We start from the raw sequence: 27,863 nt of genomic DNA on the forward strand, positions 1-27,863 counted from the left end.
AAAAAGAAACTAAAGACTCATCTATTTAACTCAGCTTTTAATTAGATCTCATATGTGGGAGTTTTACTCTTATATTTTATATGCTATTTTATCACATATTTACTTGTTTAATGCCTTTTAGTCCTTTTATGTCTAAACTTATACAAATTTATATTCCAGACTTTTTTATGCACTAACTTATCTTATTTTAATTAATATTTTCATATTTTACCTGTTTTTATGTTTTAATACTTCTAACTTTTAAACTGTTTGCGAGTGTTTTCTCACCCTTGGCTGGGGTGATAGTGTTCGGGCTCCATGAGATTTTGCCCATGCTTGTCCTCTGGCATTTCTTGTTCCGGGTCCTCCGGGCCGCCGGGCCTGGTGTGCGAATGTTGGGCGCACTGGGCCTGGGGGTGGGGGGTCTCTGGGGCGGGAGGTGCTGGGGATGAGTTGTGCTTGTGCTGCATAGATGCTGACACCCCGGCCAACAGGAGGACGGGGCGGACGGCGCCTTCTGGGTTCTCTTTTCTTTAGCTCTGTTATTTCTCTTTTACTTGTGCTTGTTTTTTGTATTTTATTATGAGGGGCTTATTTAATTATTTTATTACATGTGTGGGGATTGGTTTTATTGTATTCTTGTTTGTTTTTTATGGAAAGCACCTTGAGCTGTCTGACACGAAAGGTGCTTTATAAATAAAATTAATTTGAATTTAACGCGATTAGCATTGCTAACGTTTTGGAAAGATCTTACATGCAGACATTCTTTAAAATGGCAAAAACTGAACACTTATCTGAATATTACTTATCACATGACTTACAGACATATGTACTTCAGCGTTGTGACGAGAAAATATGTAATAGATGACGAACAACACAACTGACCTACAGATATGTTGGTGCTGCGAGACTCTATGGCAAGCCCTAAAGGACAATAATGCTGCGCAGCAATTACTCTGCCAGCTTTTCTAAAGGGGAAGCAAATCCTGTTTAAACTGATCATAGAGGAGAAATTAATAAATGTGATTGTGCACGGACAGAATTATATAACACCAAGTCAGTCATTTATCGGAGAGACAAAAGTCTGGAGCAAGATTCAGGTGATCTGCACCGCTTTGACATTTCACAACAAGCCTCCATTGAGTGTGAGTGCATGTGCTGGTATCAGGCAGCGGCACCCCAGTGTGAACGTCTGCTAAAAGCCCATTGAAGAATGCCCTAAGCGGCTGTTCTCCATAGCGCTAAGCGGCTGTTCTCCATTGCCCTAAGCGGCTGTTCTCCATAGCGCTAAGCGGCTGTTCTCCATTGCGCTAAGCGGCTGTTCTCCATTGCGCTAAGCGGCTGTTCTCCAATGCGCTAAGCGGCTGTTCTCCATTGCGCTAAGCGGCTGTTCTCCAATGCGCTAAGCGGCTGTTCTCCAATGCGCTAAGCGGCTGTTCTCCATTGCGCTAAGCGGCTGTTCTCCATTGCGCTAAGCGGCTGTTCTCCAATGCGCTAAGCGGCTGTTCTCCAATGCGCTAAGCGGCTGTTCTCCAATGCGCTAAGCGGCTGTTCTCCATTGCGCTAAGCGGCTGTTCTCCATTGCGCTAAGCGGCTGTTCTCCATTGCGCTAAGCGGCTGTTCTCCAATGCGCTAAGCGGCTGTGCTTAGCACGTTGACGAGCTGACGAGCTGCGCCCCTCCGTTAATGGTCTTGCCCGGTCCCCTCCAGAAATCGAACCCTGGATTCCTGCATGGTAGCCTCTCACCTTACCAACCGGGCTACCCAGCCACTAGAAGTACGTTATTGCCGAAACTCGGGATTGAACCAAGGACCTCTAGATCTTCGGTCTAGCGCTCTCCCAGCTGAGCTATTTCCAGTTAGAGCTGCATTTGGTGTTGACTTGACCATATCAGACTGTTACTGTGTGTTTTAATGTCATCACTGAAATCCAGCAGGAAGCCTCGGTGAGAACCGTGAGGAAACATTACTTAACTCCTGAAGTGGCTGAAAGTTTTACTGATATTTTTAACCAATCTTCTGCTAATTCCATGGTTGATTATTGTAATGACAGACTTCAGTCTTCCACAGATGCAGTGGCTCCCTTCAAGACAATATTAAGAACCACTCCTAAAACGGCATGAAAGACTGACGATATGAAGCGTCTGAAATAGATGACAGGTAGAAGAAATTAACAATTCATGAGGACATTTTGAAAGAACAACTCAACATTTACAAAAAGTCAATTCAACAGGCCAGAACTTCCTTTTTTCCAAAATCATTTTAGAAAACAATCCAAAATTTCTTTTAAAAACAATTGATATTTTAGTAAACAAAGACTTCAACAAGTCCTCCATGCCATCATCTAATGCTGCATGTGAGGACTTTACAGACCACTTCATGGGTCAAATCAATGCTAGAAGATCAAACATTTCATCCGTGCAATACACTGGTTTTAACAGACCTCCAGCATTGTTTTTACCGGAAGAAACACTGGGGAGTTTTGTCCTGCTTGATGCGGAGATGCTGGGTCGAGTTGTATCCCAAGTAAACACTACAACCTGCCTTTTAGATCCCATTCCCACTTCACTTTTTAAAACATTTGATGGATTCTTTGAGTCAGAGCTTTTAAACATGGTTAACTGCTCTCTTCAGACGGTGGTGAGGCCCCTTCTGAAGAAGAGTCACTTAGATCCAAATACTCTACCATATCCAACTTACTGTTTTTAAGTTAAATGATAGAAAAAAATAAGTGTCGCTAATCAACTCAAGAGTTTTTAAAAGTCAGGTTTTAGGACCAACCACAGAACAGAGAGGGTTCTTTTAAATATCATTAATGATCTTAGATTAAACTAAGACTCACAGAAACTCTGTTCTGGTGCTGCTGGATCCTAGTGCCACATTTGATCCAGTGGATCACCAGATTCTAGTCTAGTGGATCTCTCTGGAAATGCTCTGAAGTGGTTTTACTCTTACCTTACAGACTGTGGTGGACCGAGCAGTAGAAGGCAAGGACAGCAAACAATTTAATCAAAAATATTTAAATTTATTTTTCAAAATGTGTAAATGGGCAAAAATGGGCCCTTAAAAGAGGTCAAAGCAACAAAGTTAACTCAAGTTTTTAAATGTAACAGAGGACAACTGAACAGACAGACCAACATAATTAAACTGACCTTCCTAATTGAAAACACAAGGGAACATATATAGTGGCTGATCAAACCAACTAGACACACAAGGGGGAACTTAAAAAAGACTAAGACAAAATACAGAGAACAAACTAAACTAATGTCCATCCTATAGTAAATTAACATACACAATGAATGAAACTAAGGACCATCAAAATGGAAACTAAAGTAAAGAAACACAAAAAGAGTTCCTTGTCCACTGGGTGATGGTTGAGTCCAATTAGCTGCCTGCTGAATATAAGGCCTCTTCTGACTGGCATGTATTCTTGTGTCAGGCCTGACTCGATTGTTCCAGCAGCAGATGGCAGCAATGGTTCCCTTTAGCACTGGTGACTCAAAGCATAACATCAAATTAATAAAGCAAATTATAATAAAGTAAACTGAAAAATGTTAATAAATTTTATGATCAAATGTGTTATTTTTGAAAAAGAAATCTAAAAGTATATGCAAACAAATAAAGTGAACAGATATATGTAGGGTGTGGTGCAGGAGGTTACTGCCCTGATGGTGTGGCAGCGTAGGCAGCCATCACACAGACCAACACTTTTATGTAAGTATGGATACATGCTCTTCAAGAATCCATGAAATAAGTTGTGGGGTTCCCCAAGGAACGATTTTAGGTCCACTACTTTTTAACTTTTATACGTTTCCTTGGTGATGTTGTCATCAGGAGACACAGCGTTGACTTTCACATCTATGCTGATGATACACAGCTTTACAGCGCCGTGTCTCCTGATGAACGTCTAAATACTCTTTACACTCTTGATGGCGTTTCCGTCACGGTGGGAAGACATGGAAGACGGCTGCAGCTTCCCTGAAGCCGTGGAAGCTGGGAACCGGCGTGGAAGAGGAACAAACACGCGTTCACAGATTCAAGGTTATTTTATTTACACTTTAGAGTTCTATAAAACAGAAGAAAAACAATCCCCTCTTTGAGAGTAACAGGAGTCGAACTGCAGAACAACAGCAACGTTTCAGAAGCACAAACTCTTTTTCTGTGGAATAGGATTCAGGTCAAACAGTCAACACCATGGATCACCTGACCGCCCGCCCCGCCCACGGCTTAAATACTGTATCAAAGACACGAACACAACATCAGTCTGAGAGCAGGACAGCCATGTACTGTACATCTATACATGTATGTATGTACACCCCACATCCCCTGATCCCCCCCCCCCAACCTGCTTCATTCACATTTCACAAGAATAGCCATTAAAGCGCAACTAGAGTACAAAAGTCACCAAAATATCTAGAATGAAGAGCTACCAGCTGCTTTCCGCTCCTTCCTTTAGCCAGGAGAACGTGCACATCACGTGCACAGCTGAAGGCCTGTCCTGTGGTCTGAGAACATTGCACATGAGGGGGAGGGGGGCGAACAGGAGGGCATGCTGTCGCAGGAAGATGAGTTCAAAACTCCGCCTTCGCTTCACACAACAACAACAACAACACAACATGCAACAACACCAAGGAGCAGGAGCACCTACAGTCCCGTTTCCCCTCCACCGTGCCATACATTCGTCGTTTCAGGGTACACTCATATACGCACAGAGGTACATGTATATAGATTTCTCTAACTCCATTTATTGCACACCATCGGCTCACAAAAAAACAAACATTTGGGCACTTTTTGCGTTTCAACAAACAGCAGCATTTAGTTATAAAAGTTGGTTCAGATGAGAGCACAGCAGATGAACAGCATGACGCACACACACAAGGACACACCGTCGTCTCTTCTGTATGTTTGGGACGTTGTGCAGCCAGAGATTAGGTCCATTTACTAAGGCGGGGCTCTGGGACGCACAACGCCGTACAGTGTTTTCAGGGGTAGTGTGGGCCAACAATGATTATCTTCCTTTGATCATGTGCTATTTCTGATTGCCACTGCAAGTCCCCAATGAAATCACAAACATTTGGTCCTGGAGGACAAAGCTGGATTTGTACCTGAATCACGAAACGAGGGTAAATGGCACGACGTTTTGTAAAACAACAACACAAAAACGGAACAATGGCACCCACTCCAAGGCTAAGGTGCAGCATCTACCGTCACCTACGACCCTGTACGCCGGCGGGAAACGTCATGGACCCCTTCCATGTGCATCACAAACATCTACCTGCACAGCTGATTGGCACAAAACGGGTTACAGGAGCTGGAGGGTTCAACCATCGCCATCTGAGAGTCAAGCGGACGGCGGTTCAACGCTTCACCCTTCCTTTCACTCAAGCATCAGCTGACTTCAGCTTCATGACCTTTGAGACCAGGGCACATCGGACACCGTTTAGACCTGGACTTAAGCGAAGCTCTTTTGGCGTTTCTGCAGCACCTCCAGCTAAATTGGGCTATTTTGTAGGGGTGCCCCATTGTCCGGACCTCGTGAGGTCATCCTGTGACCTCACGAGGTCACAGGGAGAATTTGAACTTTGAGGTTTTAAAACTTCAAATAAACATGTTAACAGTTCATGGAGAAATGATGGCTTGTTTCTAGAAAATACACTAGAAATATGACTTCTTCTTTTGAAACATACAAAAATGTCTCATAAGAAAAAGCAAATAGTCCTCAGGGCAGTTCTTTTTCCCCCAATAAAACGTCAATCCTCAGCAGTTTTCGTGGGGAATCATTGGTGGTGAATACTCAGCTGGTGCATGAAGAAAGGACCACAGTCCTTCCAGTGTTCTGATTGCCAACAAAAACACAGCACTGATGCTCTTCCTGCTGCTGCAGCTCTGCCCATCAGGAAGAACCTGAGAGATGGCAGCTCTACAAGTGAGGTGAAGCCCCGCATGATTCTGTTTGGAGAATATTCTCAACTTCCTGTCTGCCCGCCGCTTTTGATCCGCCCTTAGCGCAGCGAAGAACATCGTCGCCTTGGAAACAAGAGGCGACACATCAGAGAAAGCCTCGATTATAAGGTGCTATTAATCACGTGATTGAAGCAAAAGTCGACTTTACTCGTCTGGGGTTTTTCGGTTATTTTGGAACGACTCGTCATTGCAGGCGGTTTTGGTAGACGGGACAAAACCGAGACGTTAAAACTAAACAGCAGAGACGTTTTTCATGCCGACGCCCAACCGCTCCTCCAACTATTCTGGACATCTTGATTTGCTTCCAGCTCAAACACATAAGCTGGTATACAAACCAAATGAAGGTGAAACTTTCAATAAAAACATCATCATGTCTTTCAGTTATAAACTAAGTAGAGGGAGTTTTTAAAATCGGAATAAAAAATACTGAAGTTTTAAAGGAAAATGTGATTTTTTTGAAACCCAGCTCTGCTGACTCTGAATGTTAGCTTATTTTAGTATCTGGTGGACAAAAGTCAAAGCCTTCCTAAGTGGCACCTGCCTAGGTTGGACACGGTCTGTGTTCAGGTCTACATCGTCCATCCTCTGCCCCAGCCACACACTGCACTGGCTGCACACGTTCACGCACACACCACCACTTCAGTCCGGCCGAGCAGCTTCATGCTGCTGCGCTGAAACCTTTCAGACTGAACCACAGAACACAGGAACACAAACGTAAGGGTTCACCCCAGTGACTGACGGACACTTGGAAGATCCTCCAACCTGAAACTCCACAAACACTGCTGTTTGGAACTCATTCAGCTGCTGATGGGACAGAGAATCTAACACTGAAACTGTCACAGTCACATTGTATTGTTGCAGAGAGCATTTAGGAATCCACACACATGTCCACTCAAAGTTAAAAAGCGGTTAGAAACAGGAGTCACGGCACCAGCGTCTTCAGGAAACACTCTGTGGATAAATCTTCAAGTTTTCCATGTCTAAAAATGAAATGTGTTGATCATAGAAACGCACACACGTCTGGCACTTCATGTTTCACGACACCCAACAGCAGATCTACAGTACAAGCTTTTGCAGAACTGATACCGGACACAACAGGGCTGGCCGTCAGCCACGGCACCAAAGTAAGAACACAGTTTCTGTCCATAGACGGGGCTCGCCGCTCAGTCTGCAGACTCCGTCTGTCAACTTCCATGTCTGCTGTAAGGGTGAACACTCAGGCACTTTCCAAAGAAGAGCAAGGCTTGGAATTACCAGACCCCATTTGTTCAGCCACAGTCAGTGCTGCCTTCAGGTCTTATGGGAAAAAGAACAGCCGTCCTGCTGTCCAGAGTCTCAGTGAAATAAGTGCTTCAGATTCCAGAAGACCTCCGCCAGTGGAGGCGTGTCCACGTCCAGAGGGTCTCCCCGTTCAACAGATAATCCCACATGACGGGACTGTGCTAACAGCAAGCAGAAGACTAGAATCACTCGATGGTGATGGAAGCCACATCCTTGCTGTGAGAGTGCAGATCCTCCTCAGACTCCTCCGGGGAGCTGCCTGCTGCGCCCTCATCCAGCTTGGTCTCCACCGCCATGCCCGCCGTCCCGGCTGCGTGCGCCTTGAGGACAGCCGAGGCCTCCAGAGGATCCAGGGCTTCGGGTGAGCGGAAACCGGAGGAAGTCTCGCTGATCTGCGTGGAGGACGAGACCTGGGAGATGACGGGCAGCTGGACAGAGGAGGAGGATGAGGTGGCAGTGGAGGTAGCGGCGGAGGAGCTGCCTGGGAAGGCGTGGTGATGCTGAGACTCCTCCAGTTCATACTGGACTCCCAGCGCCTCCTCCTCCTCCTGTACCTGGCTCAGGTAGTCGGGCACGAGGAAATCACTGCAAAGAGCCAGAGAGCCGGTTGAGATCAGCGTCCTTTAAGCTGCATGCAGACAAACTCTACAACACCAACATTCAGTCACAGGTGACCAACACAACGTCTGTGTGGGTCTGACACAACACAAGCAACAACGGTTAATTCAGAAGAAACAGTTTTAAGGAGGAACCAAACGGTTCCAACAATCAGACCTGAGACTACAAGAACATTTTTGTGTCATTTCAAAACTCTCCACCAAAATGTCTTCAGTTTTACAAATATACATCGATAATTCCCTGAAACCTTTGAGTCGGGCTCATTTGCTGGCAGCACTGTCAAAAACACTCCACTACCATCACACTGTACTGATATTAGACGGATGAACGATAACATCCACACGTCTTCAGATCCACTGAAAAACAGGTTTGTTATCGGCCAAGCAGAAACCATGTCCCAGAATGTAATCCTCTTCCTCTGAGAGTAAAGATCTGCTGCTGCTGTAATGAGATTACTGAATCTGATCCGCTCATCTGTTCTGAAAGTTGATATTTTAACTGTTTGTTTGGAGTGTTTGCCTTAGACACGTGCTAAAGGTCTAGCCCAGTCCTCCATGGCTTGGCCTTGTTGTCTCTCATTGGTGGAACCGATCTGGTTTAAGACCCTGAGGGACTGGGATTGGACTCCAAGCTCTGGTTTGTTCAGTCGTGTGTGTGAAAGGGACCGCTATCTTTCAATGATCAATGTGTAAGAGGATTGAAATGAAAAACTTTCCCTAAAGACCAAAACAATGGAGGAGTTTCAGACAACAACCTCTAGGTTCACGAAGCTAGGGGGTCAGCGGTGACGCCTGAACAGCACACGCTTTTTGACCTACCGTAACTCTTCAACCGTTTACACAATCAGCATGTTATAACTGATTATGATAATAAAAGAGGCTTTGCACTGATATGCAACACATTACCATGTGAAGTCCTGCATAAAGACACAAAGACACTTTTACCTGTGACAGAATCTACTGGAAATATGCTAACGCCATCAGTGGTTGAAGAGTTGCAGTAGACAGAAGAATGTAAACACTGAGTGGAACTAAATCTCTGGTGTTAAAGGGTTAAAGCTTCCAGCTCTGACAAACTGAATCGAAACCTTTTTGGAGTGTGGTATCTGTACGCCTGACAGACCTGCTGAGGGTGTTTGAAGCGGTCACAATTTCTAGCAAACCTTTCCACCACTACAAATAAATAAAGCTTAGCGTTTTTTTGTAGAGTTGAATCTGAGTCAACAATTACGGAAACCACCGATTTGAAGTAGAAGCTGAGAGCAGTTAGGTGGTTTTACGAGCGGACCGGTTCTGACTGAGGCAGCAAAGGATTTTCCCCTCTGTGATGACCTCAGACAGAGATCTTCTGCTGTAAAGAGCACGAGGAGTCAAAGAGCCACGGTCCAGACCTGTGAAGCCTTTACTTGACCAAGCAGTGGAAAAATCCGGGCCATAAAAGCCTCCACTGACTTTATGAAGACAAGGCGTTCTGCTGACAAACGCCAAAAGCTTCTGACGATTGGGTCGGCACACAATGTTCCCAATGAAACGGGGAGAACGGCACGTGGACTACCGGTAAGTCAACTGTCCGCTGAGGAACTACATCCTGTAGCATTAAGTGAGGTGTCTCCTGCTCTCAGGTGGATTACCACTAAAAGAACAGTCTGACCTCATCAAAGGCACAGAGAGGATCTCTGCTACTGACACTGTAAGATACAGGGGTCCCTCCAAATACCACAGGTCTCCTTTTGTAGACTTGCTGACGTGCAAAGCACAACTTTGCAGGTTTTTTATTTTAGTTTTTTTAATGGGCGTGCTGTTGATCTTGTCGATCGGTCTTTTGGTGCACAGAGACCCAGTACTTATATAAACCTTCAGATGCTGTCTGTAGTCCTGGACTTTTTCTGTACAAAGGTTTGAACTCAGAGTTTAAACAAGAGGAGTGTGTGACAGTGTTCATCATTGTCTGAGAAAAGTGTTGAAAGTGTGTAGTGAGGGCTTTGACAGCCTGAAAACATCTGTAATCTCATTTTGCAGATTTCATCCATTGCGGGTTATTTATGGAACGTACCACCCGGGGTTAAAAGAGGGGAACACTGTATTCTTTTTTTTCCACAAAGGACTTCATGAGTAGTCTAAATGTGAAAAAATATTGTATTTCCTGCAAAAGGCACAAACATTAGTGTTGTTGAAGCATCATCACAGGGCCCCTCTACAGCTAACAGCTTTGTGTTGAAGTTAGAACTGTACCGGTTACACATGAACCCCTAAGAGGTGGCGGCCATAGACAGTTCCACCCAATTTATGAACTCTGAGACAAATCAATGACGTCTACAAAGGGACACTGGTTGTTGAGAAAGATCGGGGACCACAGATAAATAGTCGCTTGTGAACAGGTGGTGGTTTGATGGAGAAAGACCCACAGCATAAAACATTCATTCATCATCTAAGCCTGGAGCTGACAGGACAGAGGAGACCGCCAAACAAGCAGTCTCATAGTCCTCCATGTGTCATTTACCTGAACCGGACCAGGATGGTTTCATTTCATTAAATGACAGTGCAGTTTCCCAGCAGATACATTCAACAGAGTTCATGAACACCACAACTGAGCAGTGAAAACAATAGTCATCAATACAACAACACAAAGTCAGGACGCAGTCAAGTATTGGCAGAAGAATCTGCACTAACGGTTCGGATGCAGGTGAGATCTAAGGAAATAATGGGCTCAGCGCCCCCAGACTCCTCACCTGCTCTGGAAGTAGTTTGCTAGCTCGGATGCCTCATGGTTCAGACTCCTCAGGTGTACAATTAAATTGCCAGAGTTGGTGAACATGGCGCCGCATGTTTTGCACTCATAAATCCGCGGCTTGCGGATTATGTGTCGGGAGACCCTCATGTGGTGCTTATATTCACCGAAGGACGTGAATGTGGCGCTACAAATCTGGCACCGGAAACAGCGTTTACCTTCGTGCTTCAGCCGATGCATCTTTAGGGAGTAGGCCCGAGTGAACTTTTTCCCACAGCGGTCGCATTGGAAGGGCTTAATGCCTGCAGGGGGGAGGGACAAGAACACAACGGCACACAGGGACAAAATGTCATCCTCCACATTTTTACTATGGCCTTCATCACTAACACTGTCTCATTTGGATAACACACACACACACAAACACAAAAACAACGGACCATTTCTGCTCATTTTTGGCACATTTATTGTCATCTCGTGACTCAATCTTGCAGCAAATTCAAAAAATGTTTGGAACCACTGATAATATTAAAATCATTTTCTTTTGGATTTTTAAAATAGTTTTATGTTTGATACTTTTTATTTTTGTAAATAAATATATTAAAATGGTGGTGCTGTGGTGCAGAGGCAGAGCGGTCAACTTGTCATTGAAATGTTTTGCAAGGTTTGAATCCCTGTCTGCATTTCCATGTACCGAAGTGTCCTTGAGCAAGACACTGAACCCACATTGCTCCTGGTGGGTGTTTGGCAGCGCAGCCGCCATCGGTGTGTGAATGGGACTGTGACTGTACAGCACTTAGAGAGGGTGGTAAAGAGCTACACAAGAACACGCAGTTTACCATTTAAGTGTTCTGATTACTATAACTATCAATCAATGAATTATTATTTATTTTTTATGCAACAAGGACAAGTACACTGAAATTGAAAGTATTCTTCATTTTTGTACTTGTGAGCTATTCAAACAAAGCTTTTTTTTCATTTGGTAACAGTTCTAGGTTTATATCTTTTCTTTATTCAAGTTTTCTTCAAATTTAAAGATCTGTATATGTACTTTTTTGTTTTCTCTTAAATTTACAACGTGCACCATATTTTTCAGAGCATATGTCGCATTTTTTTGCATAGTTGGGGGGGGGGGGGGGGTGACGTATGTGTGACTTTAAGGATAAATAGCAACAACCTCTAGAGGGCACTGAAGACTAGACTAGACAAAACAGCCATTATACATACAGGACCATAAATATTTGGACAGAGACACATTCTTTCTCATTTTGTTTCTGTACATTACCACAGTGAATTTTAAATAAAACAACTCAGATGCCATTGAAGTGCAGAATTTCAGCTTTTATTCCATGGGTTGAACAAAAAGATTGTATAAAAATGTGAAAACTAAAGCATTTTTTAAACACAATCCCTTCATTTCGTGGGCTCCTAAGTCATTGGACAAATGACTTCCATGCTATTGCATGGGCAGGTGTGGGCGATTCCCTTGTTATGTCATTATGAGTGAAGCAAATAAAAGGCCTGGAGTTGATTAGAGGACTCGTGCTTGCATTTTGAAGATGTTGCTGTGAACAGACAACATGCGGTCAAAGGAGCTCTCCATGCAGGTGAAAGGAGCCATCATTAAGCTGAGAAAACAGAAAAAAACATGCCAGAAATCGCTACAGTATTAGGAGTGGCAACATCAACAGTGTGGTCCATCCGGAGAAAGAAAGAAAGCACTGATGAACTCAGAAACGCAAAAAGACCTGGACGTCCACGGAAGACAACAGTGGTGGATGATGGCAGAATCATTTCCATGAAGAGGAACCCGTTCACAACAGCCAACCAAGTGAACAACACTCTCCAGGAGGTAGGCGTATCAATATCCAAGTCTACCATAAAAAGAAGAATGCATGAAAGTAGATACAGAGGGTTCACTGCAAGATGCAAGCCACTCATAAACCTCAAATATAGGAAGGCTAGATTGGACTTTGCTAAAAAGCATCTAAAAAAGGCAGCACAGTTCTGGAAAAACATTCTTTGGACAGATGAAACCAAAATCATCCTCTACCAGAATGATGGGAAAAGAAAAGTATGGAGAAGGCGTGGAGAAGCTCATGATCCAAAGCACACTACATCATCAGTAAAACACGGTGGAGGCAGTGTGATGGTCTGGGCCTGCATGGCTGCTAGTGGCACTGGGACACTAGTGTTTATTGATGACGTGACACAGGACAGAAGCAGCCCAATGAATTCTGAGGTGTTCAGAGACAAACTGTCTGCACAGATCCAGGTGAATGCAGCCAAACTGATTGGACGGCGTTTCATAATCCAGATGGACAACGACCCAAAACATACAGCCAAAGCAACTCAGGAGTTTATTAAAGCAAAGAAGTGGAATATTCTTGAATGGCCAAGTCAGTCACCTGATCTTAACCCAATTGAGCAGCATTTCACTTGTTGAAGACTAAACTTCAGACAGAAAGGTCCACAAACAAACAGCAACTGAAAGCCGCTGCAGTAAAGGCCTGGCAGAGCAATCAGAAGGAGAAAACCAGCATCTGGTGATGTCCATGAGTTCAAGACTTCAGGCTGTCATTGCCAACAAAGGCTTTTAACCAAATATTAGGAATGACCATTTTGTTTTCAGTTATTTCATTTGTCCAATTACCTATGAGCCCATGAAATGAAGGGATTGTGTTTAAAAAATGCTTTAGTTTTTCACATTTTTATGCTATCTTTTTGTTCAACCCATAGAATAAAAGCTGAAAGTCTGCACGTCAATGGCCTCCGAGTTGTTTTATTTAAAATTCACTGTGGTAATGGACAGAAACTAAATTAAAATAGAGGGAAATTCCACAGTGGGATTCTCCAATGTGGTGGTGAATGCAGACTGATAGAAAAACACAGCAGATTTTCAGTGTTTGGTAGTGACACATAAGAAGAAACTGATTTAGTTAATTGAATCTAATGTTTAGTCGACGTGTTAACATGTTCTTTATGGTTGTCTGAATAATTGTTCTGGTACTTTTGAGCATTTAACAGTTTTCAAATGTTCACTTTTTCTTCCATTTATAATCTGTCTTTTCGTTCACCTTAAGCTGATCCTGATTTGACCTCATTGAAGTGTTTTATCGTCGCTGCAAGTACCAGTAAAACAACATTTAAGGTGTTCTGTACTTGTTGCAAGGACAACAGTGTGACAGTGTGTGTATGTAAGTGTGCATGTATGCAAGCAGAAGTTCTGTTCCGAAGTTCCCTAAAGTCATTGGAAAGTGTGCTAAACATTGTTCGGCACATTGACCCCTGCACCGACCTCCTTAAACACCAGAGCCAATCCGGATCCTTTTCACACACCCTCTAAATGATTCTTCCAGGTCCTGCAGTAAGCACAGACCGCGTGGACGTCTCACCTACCCGAGTGTATGAGCATGTGCTGCTTTAGGTTCTGAATGCGTGTGAATCGGACCCCGCAGGTTGGGCACTGAAAAGGCCGGTCAGGGCCGTTGGTGCCGGGCCGAGCAGACGGGCTTATGTACAGGTGATATGGATACTGAATCCCTTCCAACCTGAAACACAAACACATGGGAGACGTTTGAGAGGCCGTCCCCTCCTGAACGGAGACACAGCAGTCTGAATGATGAGGGGGCGTGAGGGTCTGGCTCGGTTTCCGCTAAATGGAGAAATACATCTGAGCGTAACTGAGCTCAACAAAGGGTTGAGGCTGATGTGGAAAAGTCTGATCAGTTTTATAGTTTTTCAGCTGGAGGCAGCGACAGCTCAAATCCAGCGTCACCTCGGTATGACGCGTCATCGGAGCAGCCGTGGCTCGCGGCGCCCGTCACCAACTTCCTGTCTGCATGCTCTGACGAGTCCTCTGTACCTCTCATCATCCTCTGCGTGTCCTCCAGCGTTAGAGGTGCCCTGCATCGACGGTAAGCCCTCCGACACACCCTCATCCATCGAACCTGCAGGGGGAAACAGATGAGTCACCATGGCGACGTGGGGAAGAAACCCTCCAACAGGTCATCTTAGAACAGGATCAGAGGAACACCACCGCTTTTGAAAGCTGCTCACTCAACCGGGCCTTTTATTATGCTTTTGTTAAAAAACACCTGGAAAAACGTCAACAATCAAGAGTTTTCCACTAAAAGATATACATTTTAAACCTGTATAGATGTGTGCTCTAGGCAAAAAGGGGGATCTCCCACTGAAGCCACCAGAGGAAAATATTACACCTCCTGCCTGGAACTCTGAAAATAAAAGATGTGTCTTTGTCAGTCAATAACATTTCCTGCCAAAACGGCAGGTTTACGATGAGCTCAGCCTTTGTGGCACATGGCTGGTCGTCATGGTAACAAATATTGTTCCGTTTAGAGGGGCAGTTTTTCTTTTTTCACGATGTGAATAAGAGGAGTTCGGGAAGTCTTGTGGCGCTGCTTCAGGAATCTGACAGCAGGGAGAAAACAGTCAGGAAGAGAATGCGCCGTCATTTCGATGCTGCGTAGAGCTCTGTCAATTAAATCAACCTGATCTCTGAACATCGTCCGTGTCTTTCATGCACTGATTGTATATAAAATATTCAGATATACAGTCACCGCTTGCAGGAGGCTAAAAACCTTTGGCAGTAGCTCCTCCCACATGAGGGAGGAGCGTTAGGATTATAAACACTTTTTTGGACAAATGTCCAGCAGAGAATTAGACGCACATCAAAAGAGAAGCGGCGAACACAATTTGACGTTTGAATTGCGTTCGGTCAGACGGCAGCATTAAGGCCCGTACACACCGGGACGAATATTCGCCAGGCGTTATTCGCCAGCGTTTTTCGTCACGTTTTTTGTGTTCACACCCAGGCGATTTTCGCTGACGATGAGTGGAGTGAACATGCAATTTCATTCCCTGACATTAGATGGCGCTTAATGTAAAACAGAAATACTCCTGTACACAAGGTGGCGCTGCGCAACTTTACGCTTCTTAAAGTCGCTTTTCACTCAGAAGAAGATAGCAAGTATTTACGCGCTTGTCAGAATCAAACAAAGAAAACATGAATATTTCAAGCACCAGTTGCTCCAACTGGTGCTTGGTTCGGGGATATTTTAGAATGTCCGTCATTATTTCTTCGCGGCTGTGTAGACGCTACTTGACGTCTATCTTCTTCGCTGGTATGTGTGCTCAGCAAGGCAGTTTTGTGTTTGAGCGCCCCCAAGTTGTGTTTTACTGTAACTTCAGAAGCTCCAGACACGTGAGCAAAAGCGCCGTTCTCATTGGTCGAGTAGATTTCGACGCGACGCGTCGAAAAAAAAAAACGAACCCGAGGCGTTTTTTTTTTCGACGCTTTAACGCCTGGCGTTTTTTCGCGTCGGTGTGCACACTCTCATTGGTGCCCTTTGTTTAGTCACGAGGCGTTAAACGTCGGCGAAAATCGCCGGCGAAATTCGTCCCGGTGTGAACAGGCCTTTAGAGTAAGCTAGGAGTACATGAAGGAGCGAACGTGAAGCCTCTTTCTCATGGGGAGCCAAATCCACGTTTGGTCCAAAGCAGAATCTGGTGAGCTTCAAAACCCGTCAGACCAAGAGGACCAGGCCAGCCACACGGGGACTAATGCACCCACAGATCAAAGAGGTGAAATAAGCAAACATGTGGTTTTATAAAGCCATAAAAGGGCGAGGCAGATGTATGCTTCCTATCCTCCACCATCACCACACACAGCATACCCACACTGACAGCTGATGAGGTCTGAATGACTGGATCGCATTTGCATAATCAGCAGCTAACCTTAAAAGACTTGCAGGCAGGGTTCAAACAAGAGAGAAAAGTGTAAAAATGTTCTCGTCCGTCAGAGAAACGAGTGTGGAGAGGGCTTTTATAGCCTTAATCTCTAATAAAGTGGACCACAACGGGGACTACACCTTTCTCAGGTCATTTTTAAAACATAAAGAGAGACCACATAGCAGGAACTCTCATAATATTTACAATTAAAAAGAAATAGGAAATTATTATTCCAAAATACTGCATTAATCTAGAAGCAATTGTTTGGAAGCTCAACATATATGAGAGAAATGACCAACATGAACAGCCAAGTTTAGGTCTTGGAGCTTTTGGTTAAATGTCAATGTGTGAGCAAATGGACATTGTGTGGGACAGAGTGAGGACACATGAGGAAGAGGCCCACCTATAGAGGAAGACTGTGGACTGATGAGGAGCTCTTCCTGGACCTGCTCACTGCCGGGCACCGTCTGCTGGTCGCTCAGCGAGCTCTGGGAGGCGCTGACAGGCTGCGACGATGCCTCCTGGACCTCCTCATCACTCAGACGCTCCACCTTCACGCGTACGTCCTCCTCCTCCGCTGCTGTGGGTGAGGACACCGCTTTGGCGCTCTCGCAAGACAGGAAGTCAGTCAGCCGGCGGCTGACCACCACCTCTGAGCCGGCGGAGGTGCCCTGCTCCAGACAGCGGGGGCTTTCCAAGTGCTTGGACTTGTCAGAGTGGAACCTGCGGTCGATGCCAAAGGGGAAAGTCCAGGGAAAGGCGAGGGAAGACTCCACGGGCTGTGCTGTGCCGTCTGAAAAAGACGGCGACGGGTTGGGGATCTGCGGGGATGTGGTCACCATCTGTGCGGTGCACTTGAGCGGACTCTCGGGTGACGCCATGGTCACAAAGCTTTTGCGTTTCCGCCGCGACTCGCGGCAAACGGGAACGTTTCTCTCCATCACGCTGCAATCCGAGGAAACGGGCGACACGCTGCCGTCCAGAGGCGTGAGGGCGCAGTTCGATGAGGCGCTCTCTGGCGCGGACTCGTGCGGCTTCTCTGCGGTGATGTTGTTGTTGTTGTTGCTGTTGTTGGACGAGCTCCACAGGATGCTGGACTTCATGAACTCGGAGCACGTGCTGGCCACCGCGAACATCTGCATGTAGCTGGCAGCTGCCAGGACGTCGATGATGTTCTCCGTGCTGATGGAGAGGGTGGAGGTGTACGCGTACTCCAGCAGCGGCGCAAACCCGCTGACGGTCACGTGATGAAGGTCCAACACAAACTTGTCCTCCTCGTCGGGCCGGCCCACCAGCTTGGAGCGGAAAAACTCACTGCAGCAGGCCAGGACCACCTTGTGAGCCAGGAAGAGCTTGTCCTGGACCCTGATGGTGACGTCACACAGGTGCCCCTCGTTCCGCAGGGCGTTGAGCTTCTCCAGCATCTCCTGGCTGTGGGAGGCAGAACTGTGGGTGAAGGTTTTGGCCCCCATGCTGGAGTCTGGGCACGAATGACGACTCCTGCAGAGAGGACAAAAGAAGAAAACCCTGTCAGGTCCTAGGAGGCCATGCAGAAAGGGTTTGGTAGAAATCAGGGGCTGCCAAAATATAAATCCTCAACTACGTCTACCATCCAACCCGCCAGCGTTTTGGGATTGTTTTAGGAAAACTCTGTCTTAGTCACTTGCACCAGTACAGGTGGAGGGTGGAAGATGGGTGTGGACGCATCTGAAGGGGTGTGTCTGGCATTTTGCATGTGGCTCATAAGGCCACCTTAAGGGTTTATGAAAATAGAACATACCATTGTCATGCATGTGTTAAGCGTATGGTGAAGTATTTGTAAGAATAATGTAAGTTCCACGCACCTATGACACACGACGGAGTCATGACGGCGGAGCCGTTTTTACAGCACTGTAGTCGTTAGGGAGGTGCATGTACTGACTCCTGACTGCCCGCAAACGCTGCCCACATGGGGCGTCTGTAGGATACCCACACACACTACGCTCTGTCAAATGCCCTCATTCCCAACGGTCGACTTGAACAACTCCAACAAAACTGACGAGCCCCCTGCAGGGTTCAGGTGGGGGGGGGGGGACACAACACGCCAGCGTTTCACCTACGTCACCTTACGTGCTGTTTAAGTGTTTGCAATGACCTGTAGTGTGGTGTGGAGTGTGGAGTGGTGGAGGATCTACAGGCCACTGCCCATTTCCTGCCCACAGACGGCCCGTCTCCACCCATAAGGGCAGTTGAGGCATTAGCTGGGTGTGCACGGCCGTTCCTGCACAGCACTATTCAAACCCCAGAGAACCTGCTTGTTAGTTCGTCTTCTTCTCCTTAGAGTCTCCATCTTGGCCGCGTTTCTTTGTTTTCTAGCAACTACCAGTGAAATTCTTCCCGTTTGCCTGGAAAATGCCAGCTGATAAAACTGACTGCTTTTTAAAAATGGAATAACAATTGGAGAGGAAAAAATGTTTGCTTTTGGCTTCTCATTTTACAGCGAGTCCCCCCACCAAAAAAGTCCATAAATGAGGAAATTATGAAGAAGAAAACTTTTTAAAAAGTCAAGAAGCTATAGAGGAAATCCCTGCTGAACTGTTGAGACTTTGAAGGATCTCTCAAGCAGAAAGTAGAAGGACAAAAGCCAAAAAGTGAAGTTGCTCTTAAAGCTGCTCTGTGTGCTGAAAAATCCTCAAAAGTGAACCGTTTGTTAGGAAGAATCCAATACTCTGGTCTTTATGATGCCAACATCTTTGGAACGTCCTGTGAAACCCAAACAACAACTCAGAAAGGGTTCATAGATTCATGGATAACTGGTCAAATAAAAAGCTTTTCTGAAAGCTCAGTAAAAGAAAAGGACTCTCTACAAAGTTTCAACAATGTCCTAATTTATCTGATATCACACAGATCCAAATTGCTAAAATCTTGACAAAGTTGAAATGTACTGAAAACAAGTTTTGATCTTCATACTTTGACTTTCACACAAACTCAAAGCTCAGCCGTCACGGAATCTGAAGTGAAATCGAAGGTAACTTTTCACTGAAAACACCCAAACAGTCCAGCCCGTCTTGGAGGGTGAAACTCTGAGTGAAAGACGGGAAAATTCCAGCTTACGTAACCCCAATCAAAGCAGATGTGCAGCCACGTGGGGGCCAGCGCGCTGCAGGACACTCAGCAGCTGTCAGAGACCTGCTTTCTCCAGATCCAGCGCAGAGCCGAGGGGCGCTCGCAGGGGAACGGTCCACAGCCACCCAGGACCAGAAAAGACCCACTGAACTGAAACGATCAGTCGGAGGGTTGGGGATCTGAGCCGGCCCGGCCCGATCGATTGGCTCTTTGTGATCACAGAGAGGCTGGATATTAAAATGAAAGCAAACAGACCCAACAAAAGAAATACGCAAGATCTTTCAAACTGATTACAAATACTTCCAAGAGGAAAATCCACCAACATTTCTCTGGTGATCATGTGACCTGCCAACGGATTCTGTTTTAGTTTAGAAAATATGAATTCATGATCAGTCACTTCATAGTTAAACAACTAACAAATCAAAAATGTCAAACTGCTTCATGAAATCTACTGGTGGAGTTTTCTCTAAAGTTTCAAAAGCTCATCGTTCCCAGCCGTCTCTTCATCGCGATTATGCCAGTTTGAGCCAAACTCTGGGTTGTTTACTAGGACATAGTGGCTGCAGGAGTTCATTAGGGATTCACCTCTGAGTTCTGGGCAGGACCGTTGTCATGGAGAGCATGACTGTAAGCCATGAGCTAGGAGAAAACAGCCCATGACACCAACTTTGAAACCAGACCAGAGCTGCACTGGGGGAATGTTTCCTGCAATTTACTTTTTTTTTACTTTAAATGCTAATTTTATTAAAGATATTGAGAGTTGGGTTTTCTCTGAACCTATATGAAAGCTGAATGAAAGTTAATTGCTCATCCTAGAACATCCTAGAACCAGGTCAAGGGCAAATAATATTCAAACAAAGAACTTTTTAACACAGAAGAGCTGCAGCATCATCTGTGCTCCCGTCTGAGAATACGGATCAGAGACAGAAACAAAAAGGGCTTTTCACAAACAGAGGCCACCAAAGCAGATGCATTTGAAGAAGAGCGCTGGGATTGACATCAGGGAAAGCGATGGCTGGAAATGAGCCATTTGTAACGGATTCTAATGCAGTTTGAGCTAAAAAATCTCAATGTGACTTGGAAACACATATCATACTGCAATAGATGTGTGTAGGTCCGCTCTCCCTCTCAGCAAAAGCCCCAGTAAATCAATGCAGCGGAAAACCTGGGTGCACCTAAAGTTCTGTTCACTACTCACTATCTTCAGAGTTTCCCCTTTGATGTAACATTCGTCTTTCCAGCAGATCTGGTATAATTGTTACAGCTCAAAATAATAACTTATTCAAATCAGTGCTTGTATCCCCCACTTTCTCACCTCTCTTCATTTTACTCTCTTCCACTCCCCCCCTCACATTCTTTCCCACTCCCTCCCCACACACATTAAATGCAACAAATAAATAAAAAATATTAAAGTAACAAAAAGGGGTTTAAACAAATCTACACTCTGGTTTTTAGAAGTTCTATAACCTCTTTTTGTGATAGTAAACCCTGTCCAACACAAAAGGCTTTCAGCTCTAATCTGTTTGCTCAGCTGTTGGACAGAACAAATTAAAACATTTAAAAAAAGCAGGGTGGACTTCAGTTGGTAGTGATGAACGGATGATGTGCGTTTTAATTCACAAAGATGCCAAGTAGGCCTGCACAATATAACGCAAGTTTATCGTTATCGCGACATCAAGCTGTGCAATATGCAGATCGCAAAAGACGGTGAAAATTGCAATAAATGATAACCTTAAATGTGCTAAAAAATCTTCTGGCAGCTCGAAGTATTTAATGAATGAAATAAATCCATTTATGCATTAGACCAATCAGATGGACGCCTTCACGTTGTTGACCAACCGGATGGAGCCCTTTTATCTTAGATGGTCGTCTCCTACGTGGACGAAGGTCATTTGGAGTACAATTTTCAAACTGTTGGAATGAAATGGGAATTATGTTTTTGGTTGTTTTGCTATTTATTCATAAGTGCACACACGTGTGTTGGGGGTGTGTGTTGATTCTTCTGCTCTCCAGCTGCACACGAGTTTCACCTGTGCTCTCTGGTACAGACGTCTTCTCAGAATATTATATATTATTGCGCAGTAATAAACAGACTGCAAACACTTTGTCACCTTTCTGGTAGCCATGAAGCCTGATATCCATGAAGAACGCGGGGCAGGAGGCTCCGCCTCTGTTCATACAGACACGTAACTCTGCGCTGCACAAAATAGTTCCCAAACAAAACATGTAGTGATATTCATGGAAATCTAACAGTGCGCGTTCATGTTTGGTGTTACAGAGAAGAAGAACAGTAATAACCCCTCCCCAAAAACAAAATCCTCCGGCGGGCGGTGGTGTCGTTCACTCAAGAATAGGGATGGATGGATACTGCTTATCGATCCGGTATTTTAACAGTACTCTTATCGATACTTTTTGAGGACGAAAAATAAACAAATAAATAACAATTAAGAACATTAAGTGTTTTATTTCCTCATTGTGCAACAGCATTGTTTTTTTAACAAAACATTTTACTTTATACTTGCGGGGCTGGAATCATAAGCGGTGAGTCTAAGCCCCGCCCCCGCCTCTCTCCCGCTTCATATGGTCATCGTAGCAGCAAGGTGACAGGATAGTGGGGGCGTCCTGACGCAAATTTAACTCATTTTACGTGGAAATAGGTGGTCTTAGTCTAGGGGATAAAAGGAATTTTTTTGGGGCGCTCACGCGTCCCCTACGAGATCGCCACTGACTCTGCCAGCGTTCACACCTGCAGACACGCCCCCCTCCGTGTGATTATGCTGCTCCCTTCCTTCTACCTGCTCGGTACTACCTGCAATGTTAAACCCACCACGACACTCTGAGAACATGATGGTTATATTACAAAAATACAGAGAGCCGCAGCATTTTGGACCGTTAAGCCCTTTCCGCCATCGTATAACTTTGGTAGCGTGCCTGAGCGCGCGCCCCGCATACTCTCTAAACAACAGGCCCGCCCCCCGTGCACACAAATAGACAGACAGACCTGTCCTCTTCAGCCAGAATAGCGAAATTAATATAATCATTAATTAAAGGAAAATTGACTGACTTGTAGAGTTAAATATCTTGTGGGACACAAAAAAACGACTTTTTCAGTACCGATAGCAGAACCGTTCAGGTCAGATCTTAACGATACTGCGGTCTTAAAGAATGTGGCCCCGGGGCTCATTCAATACCGGGGCTCGGTACCCATCCCTACTCAAGAATGCACGCAGCTTGTAATGGAAGTGAATGATTAGAACGCAGTAAATTTGTCGTATTTCCTTGCGAGACGGAAACTTCTGTTGTAGAATCAGGTGCCGCGGTTACATGGGCAGAATATCTTGATCGGATCAATGGTCGGGCTAAAATTCACCCGTGCACATGGGATCAGAAAACCTTTTTCCGATTAGAACAAACGTTCCCATGGCTCACACTTTCGGTCGGAATGAATCATTTGGGCATGCGCAGTAGTGTAAAATCAACCGGATGAGGAAATAGGTCCCGTTCTAAACAAAACAGCTGCCACAGACATTTATTTTATGCAGCAGCTCGGTAATATACGAGACGATCTTCCAAACGTGCTTTTATTAATGTCATGAATAGTATGAAGCGCCTGTTCGCTCATCCTTTTATTTAATCCGTGTGATCAGTGCTGGAAGAAGGGTTAGGACAGGCTAACACGGGCTAACAACATTAGACTGATGGACACAAAATCCAGGACCATGAAACGCTGCAATCTGCATCTTGGCTGCACGTAAATGTCTGGGAATAACATCAGTCTTCATTTTGTCAGGACACAACTGGAAACAAATTCACGTGATTTTTTGAACAGTTTCTAAGGACTGAGTGACATTTATTTCTGCTTCCCCAAAGCCGCTGTGTGTGCTGGCGGTTCCTCCTGAGTCCTGCAGCCGCTAACCCAGAGCGGCAGGACGGCTCGCAGTCTGAATTCTCCCACACATAACAAAACAAAAAAAACGCACACATAACAAAGGATCCTCCTCCCATCAGACACGAAGTTATTAATCCAGCTGTTCTGCTCACTCGGGTGCCGGTGGACCGAGTGAGCGTCGGGGGGCACGAAGCACTCCTTCCATGCATCTCCCTCGTGAGGGGTGTAAGAGAGGGGAGAGCCAGCGGGGCGAGAGCCAGCGGGGCGAGAGCCAGCGGGGCGAGAGCCAGCGGGGCGAGAGCGGAGCGGCGCTTTACACGGGGCATCTGCAGAGCAGCTGGTCGGTCCCGTTTGAGCTCCAAAGCTTTCTCTCAGCGCAACACCGTCTATGCGTGACGTAAACCAGAGCAGTAGTGACACACGATCGGAATGACCGTTTACATGCTCCACGTTTGGATAAACGATCGGTATAACCCACCTATCTCAATCGGAGATTCCGAACGGCGCGTTTACATGACGCATTTTCTTTCCGATCAGGCGTTCTTTCAGATTACTTTTGCCCATGTAAACGCGGCTAATGAGGATGTGTGTGTGCTGCTGAAACCGCGCACACGTGTGTGTGTAAGAAGAGGGAGCCGCGTGCAGCGTAGGTAGTGAAGGAGAACAGTAATAAAAGGTTTCTCCCAGAAACCCTTGAAGTCTGAACACAGGACCAACAGAAAAAGTAAATTATCAGCAAAGATGAACGTGTTTAAGTGTTTATTATAGTTCCAATCACGCACCATATGCAGAACTTTCAAAAAAAAAGAAAATTGTGTGGTGATGCGGTTATCGTCACACCCCGAGGTTTGTGCGTTGTTTATCCCTCTAAACTTGCAGAATGAAGATTATAACGTACACTAAAACAACTACAACTATGGAGTGTTTTTCATGAATAAAATGAGACTAAAGTTCAGTTTACTGAAACAATGATTTTGTTTTAAAATACAGTTGACAATATAATTAAAAGTAAAATGAATATAAAATTATAAATGCTGTATTACAAAAATCTCGTGTTCAAGACTGTGATGTCATTTGACAGTTTGCTGTCATGGCGGAGAAACTACACTAGAACACGCATGTAAAAATGTCATTGGGAGGTTTTTCTATGTTCTTACTATAATTGAAGAAGACTGGAAAACACATCTGTTAGAAACACTGGTTAGTTTATGTTTCCAGCGTTCATTCATTCATCTTCTGCCGTTTTATCCCTTTGGGGTCACGGGGGTCACAGAGCCTATCCCGGTGTGGGCGAAAGCAGGGAACACCTGGACAGGTCGCCAGTCTGTCGCAGGGCCCCATTCATACTCACGCCTATGGACAATTAGTGAATGCACCAAGCATGTTTTTGGACAGTGGACAGCCAGAAAGGTCCCCCATTGGTGTTCTGTTTCAAGTCCCCCCAGCCTGGACTTGAACCGGGGGCCTTGCTGCTGTGAGTCAAGAGCGCTACCCACTGAGCCACCGTTTCCAGTGTGTAAGTCGTTCCATTTGTATTTAGGAGCTGCTGTGTCTTCGTTTACCACCTTTTGGTCATCTTTCTACTGAGACTAGTCAGCAAAACATTGGGGCTGGAAACCCCTTAGAGAACATTCAAAGCCACAATGACCTGTATGTTTCGCTTACAGCAGGAAAACTCCTGAGTGTGATAATGTTTAATATGATAAATATCTCTTTCTTTCAAAATCTGTTTTTCTCTGTCATGTTTTGTTGATTCTGATCCCCTGTTCAAAATGTGTATTTAATGGAGTTTATTATTTTAATCTTTATACATCCAGTCAAAAGACATGCATAGAGCAACCATTCCAACATAATATATTTAATAGTAAGAAGTTTGATCTGGGAATCGAATTGGAACCATAAACAGACCTCAAAGCAGAAAAATTAAACCATTGCTGCCAACCTGAGATGACATTTCAGGCTCATTTTTAAGAATAGCCCATTTCTGGCATGATTGGAGGATTTTAGTATTGGGCATGAAAGCATATCTATTTTTAGTGACTTGATAAATATTTAATACAAAACCCATATGCAGGAAATCAATAACCAGCAGATAGGCCAATTATGAAAAAATATAGGATCAAAAAATGACAAAGCTAGAGATAGCAAATAATTGTAAGAGTGAATCAATATAAAGTAATTTAAGTTAAACTTCTAGCATTTTGTTTAGTTGTATTACATTTTTCTGTCCCACATTGTTGCTCTACTGTTCCTAAAGTCATTGGAGGCTCCATGGTTCTGATGTGTCAGACCAGCTGCTTCTTCTCTGTGTCGGCTTTTTATGTTCTCCTGTTGCCCATGAGGGTTCCACCAATCACCCTGCTGTCTTTCCACAGTCCAAACCATTGACTGTACATGAGAACTGGACTGAGTGACCCCTCCCCCTGGCTGTCCAAACAGGAAGTACCCCCTGGCTCCCACAGATTTCTATACACATAAACAGCTGTCACTTATTCTATTGGTCAGAATAACCATTTCTGCTCTGTTACTTTTTATTTTAAACATGTTCTTGCTAATCCTAATTTTGTCATTTTATTATTCCAAGTTATAAATTGGCCAATCAGATGCTTCAATAAAAAGTAGGTGGTCTCATGTTGAACATTCAAAGTGTTTGACAGATTCTGCCGAGCCAGTTCCATGTGTGAGGGGTGTGGCCTTCAGACACGCTCATTCCTGATTGGTGAAAGTAGTTGCCATAGAAATGATGATGACTCAGGCTGACTCACAGAAATCACTGCTTATTGATGACGTCTGGTTCCTTTATTTTGCTGTCCATATCACAGAAAACGGCGACTGAATTGACTTTGTCTCGTTGGAACTGAAAGCAAGTCATTTTCTGGGGGTGACGTCACACTAGCTCAGTTCAGTTCTTATGAACAGCCAATGATTGAAATACGTTTCATACGTTTTTTGGGTGACTCCAACTTGCCCCTATAGGGAATGTGTGTACATATCTCTATAATTGGTCCTATGATGGACTGATCGTCTGCTGGGTGTCATGGTGGCTGGAGGCAGCTCCTTCTCCCATCTGACTTTACACGGTGGAGCGAGTGTAGATGGTGGATGGACAACAGCCTTAATTACACTTATAAACCACTATACAATTATGTGAATTCCTTACAGGAACTTCCAGGCCATCCAATAGCTACTCTCTCTCTCTTAGGAGTTGGTCACAGTGGAAACTACAGCAACAACAACACTACCTCACACAGGAAGTCAGGCAACAGTCAAACCCCTGGCTGTCAAAATAAGAGACAAACTCTAGTGTTAGAACTCAGATGAATTGTTCCACTGCACCAAAGCCTTCAAATTGAAAAGATAAAACAATTGTCACCGACCTAAACTTGTTCGATTATTGCAAAGTATTAAATAAAGCTAAATGTTGTCGTTATTCACCTCTGTTTGTTTAGTACCTTTGTTTATGTCGGATGTCCTAGATTTACTTTATATTTTTTATGACGAAGAAAACACTTAAAAATGCTCCTCATCACGGAGTCCTGGTTAGCTATCGTGTGATAATTAGGTAACGATATTATCGCCGGGATGTGGCTGAACAGTTTTAGCCGGGAATGAGGCGAGCACAGACAGGCTAGCTGCTGCTAGCTAGTTTAAGCTAACGCTGGCTGACGCAGCAGGGCGCCACGGCTCCGCGCATCCCGCCTGTTCACCGCACCGACCTCACAAACCCCCGATGACGGTCCAAACAGCAGGCTAAGGCTGATAACGAGCACCGCACGGGGAGGGCTTACGTTCAAGCGCGAAGTTTGGAGCAGCGGCCGGGCCTCGGGTGTCCAGTGGCTCCGCGGACAATGATCATCAGCGGGGGAAGCAGCGGCGTGGCTCCGCTGCGCTAGCTCACATTCCCCGCTCCCTTCCTGCGGATGCCAGCCGTCCGGCGGCCTCGAGACGGCGTTAGTCACCGTTCACGACCACCTGCATCACAAGGCGGTTGACCCCCAACCTGGAAAGAATCTGGTCCCTGTCCTTTGTGCGCTCCGACAGTCTGTTTTTACTCCCACAATGCACCGCGGAGCCCCTACAGTGCTGGCTGGAGGAAACCGGAAGTGCAACATTTGACAGCCTGCACAGCTAAAATGGACACAAACTTTTAGCACATTTACTGAGCTTTAATGACAACATATAGAAATGCTCATTGACGGTAATTTGAGCCAATGTTGTCCCATTTTAGCTCACAATACACTTGAGATTTACAACTGAGATTTATCAGAACTTCTCTTCAACTCAAGTGCTTGTTGTTTCCCTTTCAGCTTTTCCCATCAGGGGTCGCCACAGCGAACGAGTCGCACGGTAAACTTGGCAATGTTTTACACCGGATGCCCTTCCTGACGCAACCCTCTCAAAGCAACCGGGCACTTGGCAATGTTTTACACCGGATGCCCTTCCTGACGCAACCCTCTCAAAGCAACCGGGCTTGGGACAGGCACAGAAGTAGAGAAGGGAACAGGGAGCAGCCCGGAGTCGAACCCTGGTTTCACGGACGGAAGGCACCGCA

At 45.2% G+C, this 27,863-nt stretch overlaps 1 protein-coding gene across 1 annotated transcript; it reads right to left on the reverse strand.

The window, feature by feature from the left end:
* Positions 1-4,006: 4,006 nt before the first annotated feature.
* Positions 4,007-27,393, reverse strand: zbtb44 (zinc finger and BTB domain containing 44). The gene is made up of 6 exons (XM_004076003.5): positions 27,100-27,393; positions 16,721-17,817; positions 14,432-14,516; positions 13,966-14,117; positions 10,571-10,871; positions 4,007-7,809 (listed from the first exon to the last, which is right to left on the reverse strand). The coding sequence occupies exons 2-6, from the start codon at positions 17,787-17,789 to the stop codon at positions 7,410-7,412; spliced, it is 2,007 nt and encodes a 668-aa protein (XP_004076051.1). The 5' UTR covers positions 17,790-17,817; positions 27,100-27,393; the 3' UTR covers positions 4,007-7,409.
* Positions 27,394-27,863: the final 470 nt, after the last annotated feature.

This window comes from Oryzias latipes, chromosome 13 (genome assembly GCF_053564925.1).
Source record: "Oryzias latipes strain Hd-rR chromosome 13, Olatipes_Hd-rR_3.1".
Lineage (NCBI taxonomy): Eukaryota > Metazoa > Chordata > Actinopteri > Beloniformes > Adrianichthyidae > Oryzias > Oryzias latipes.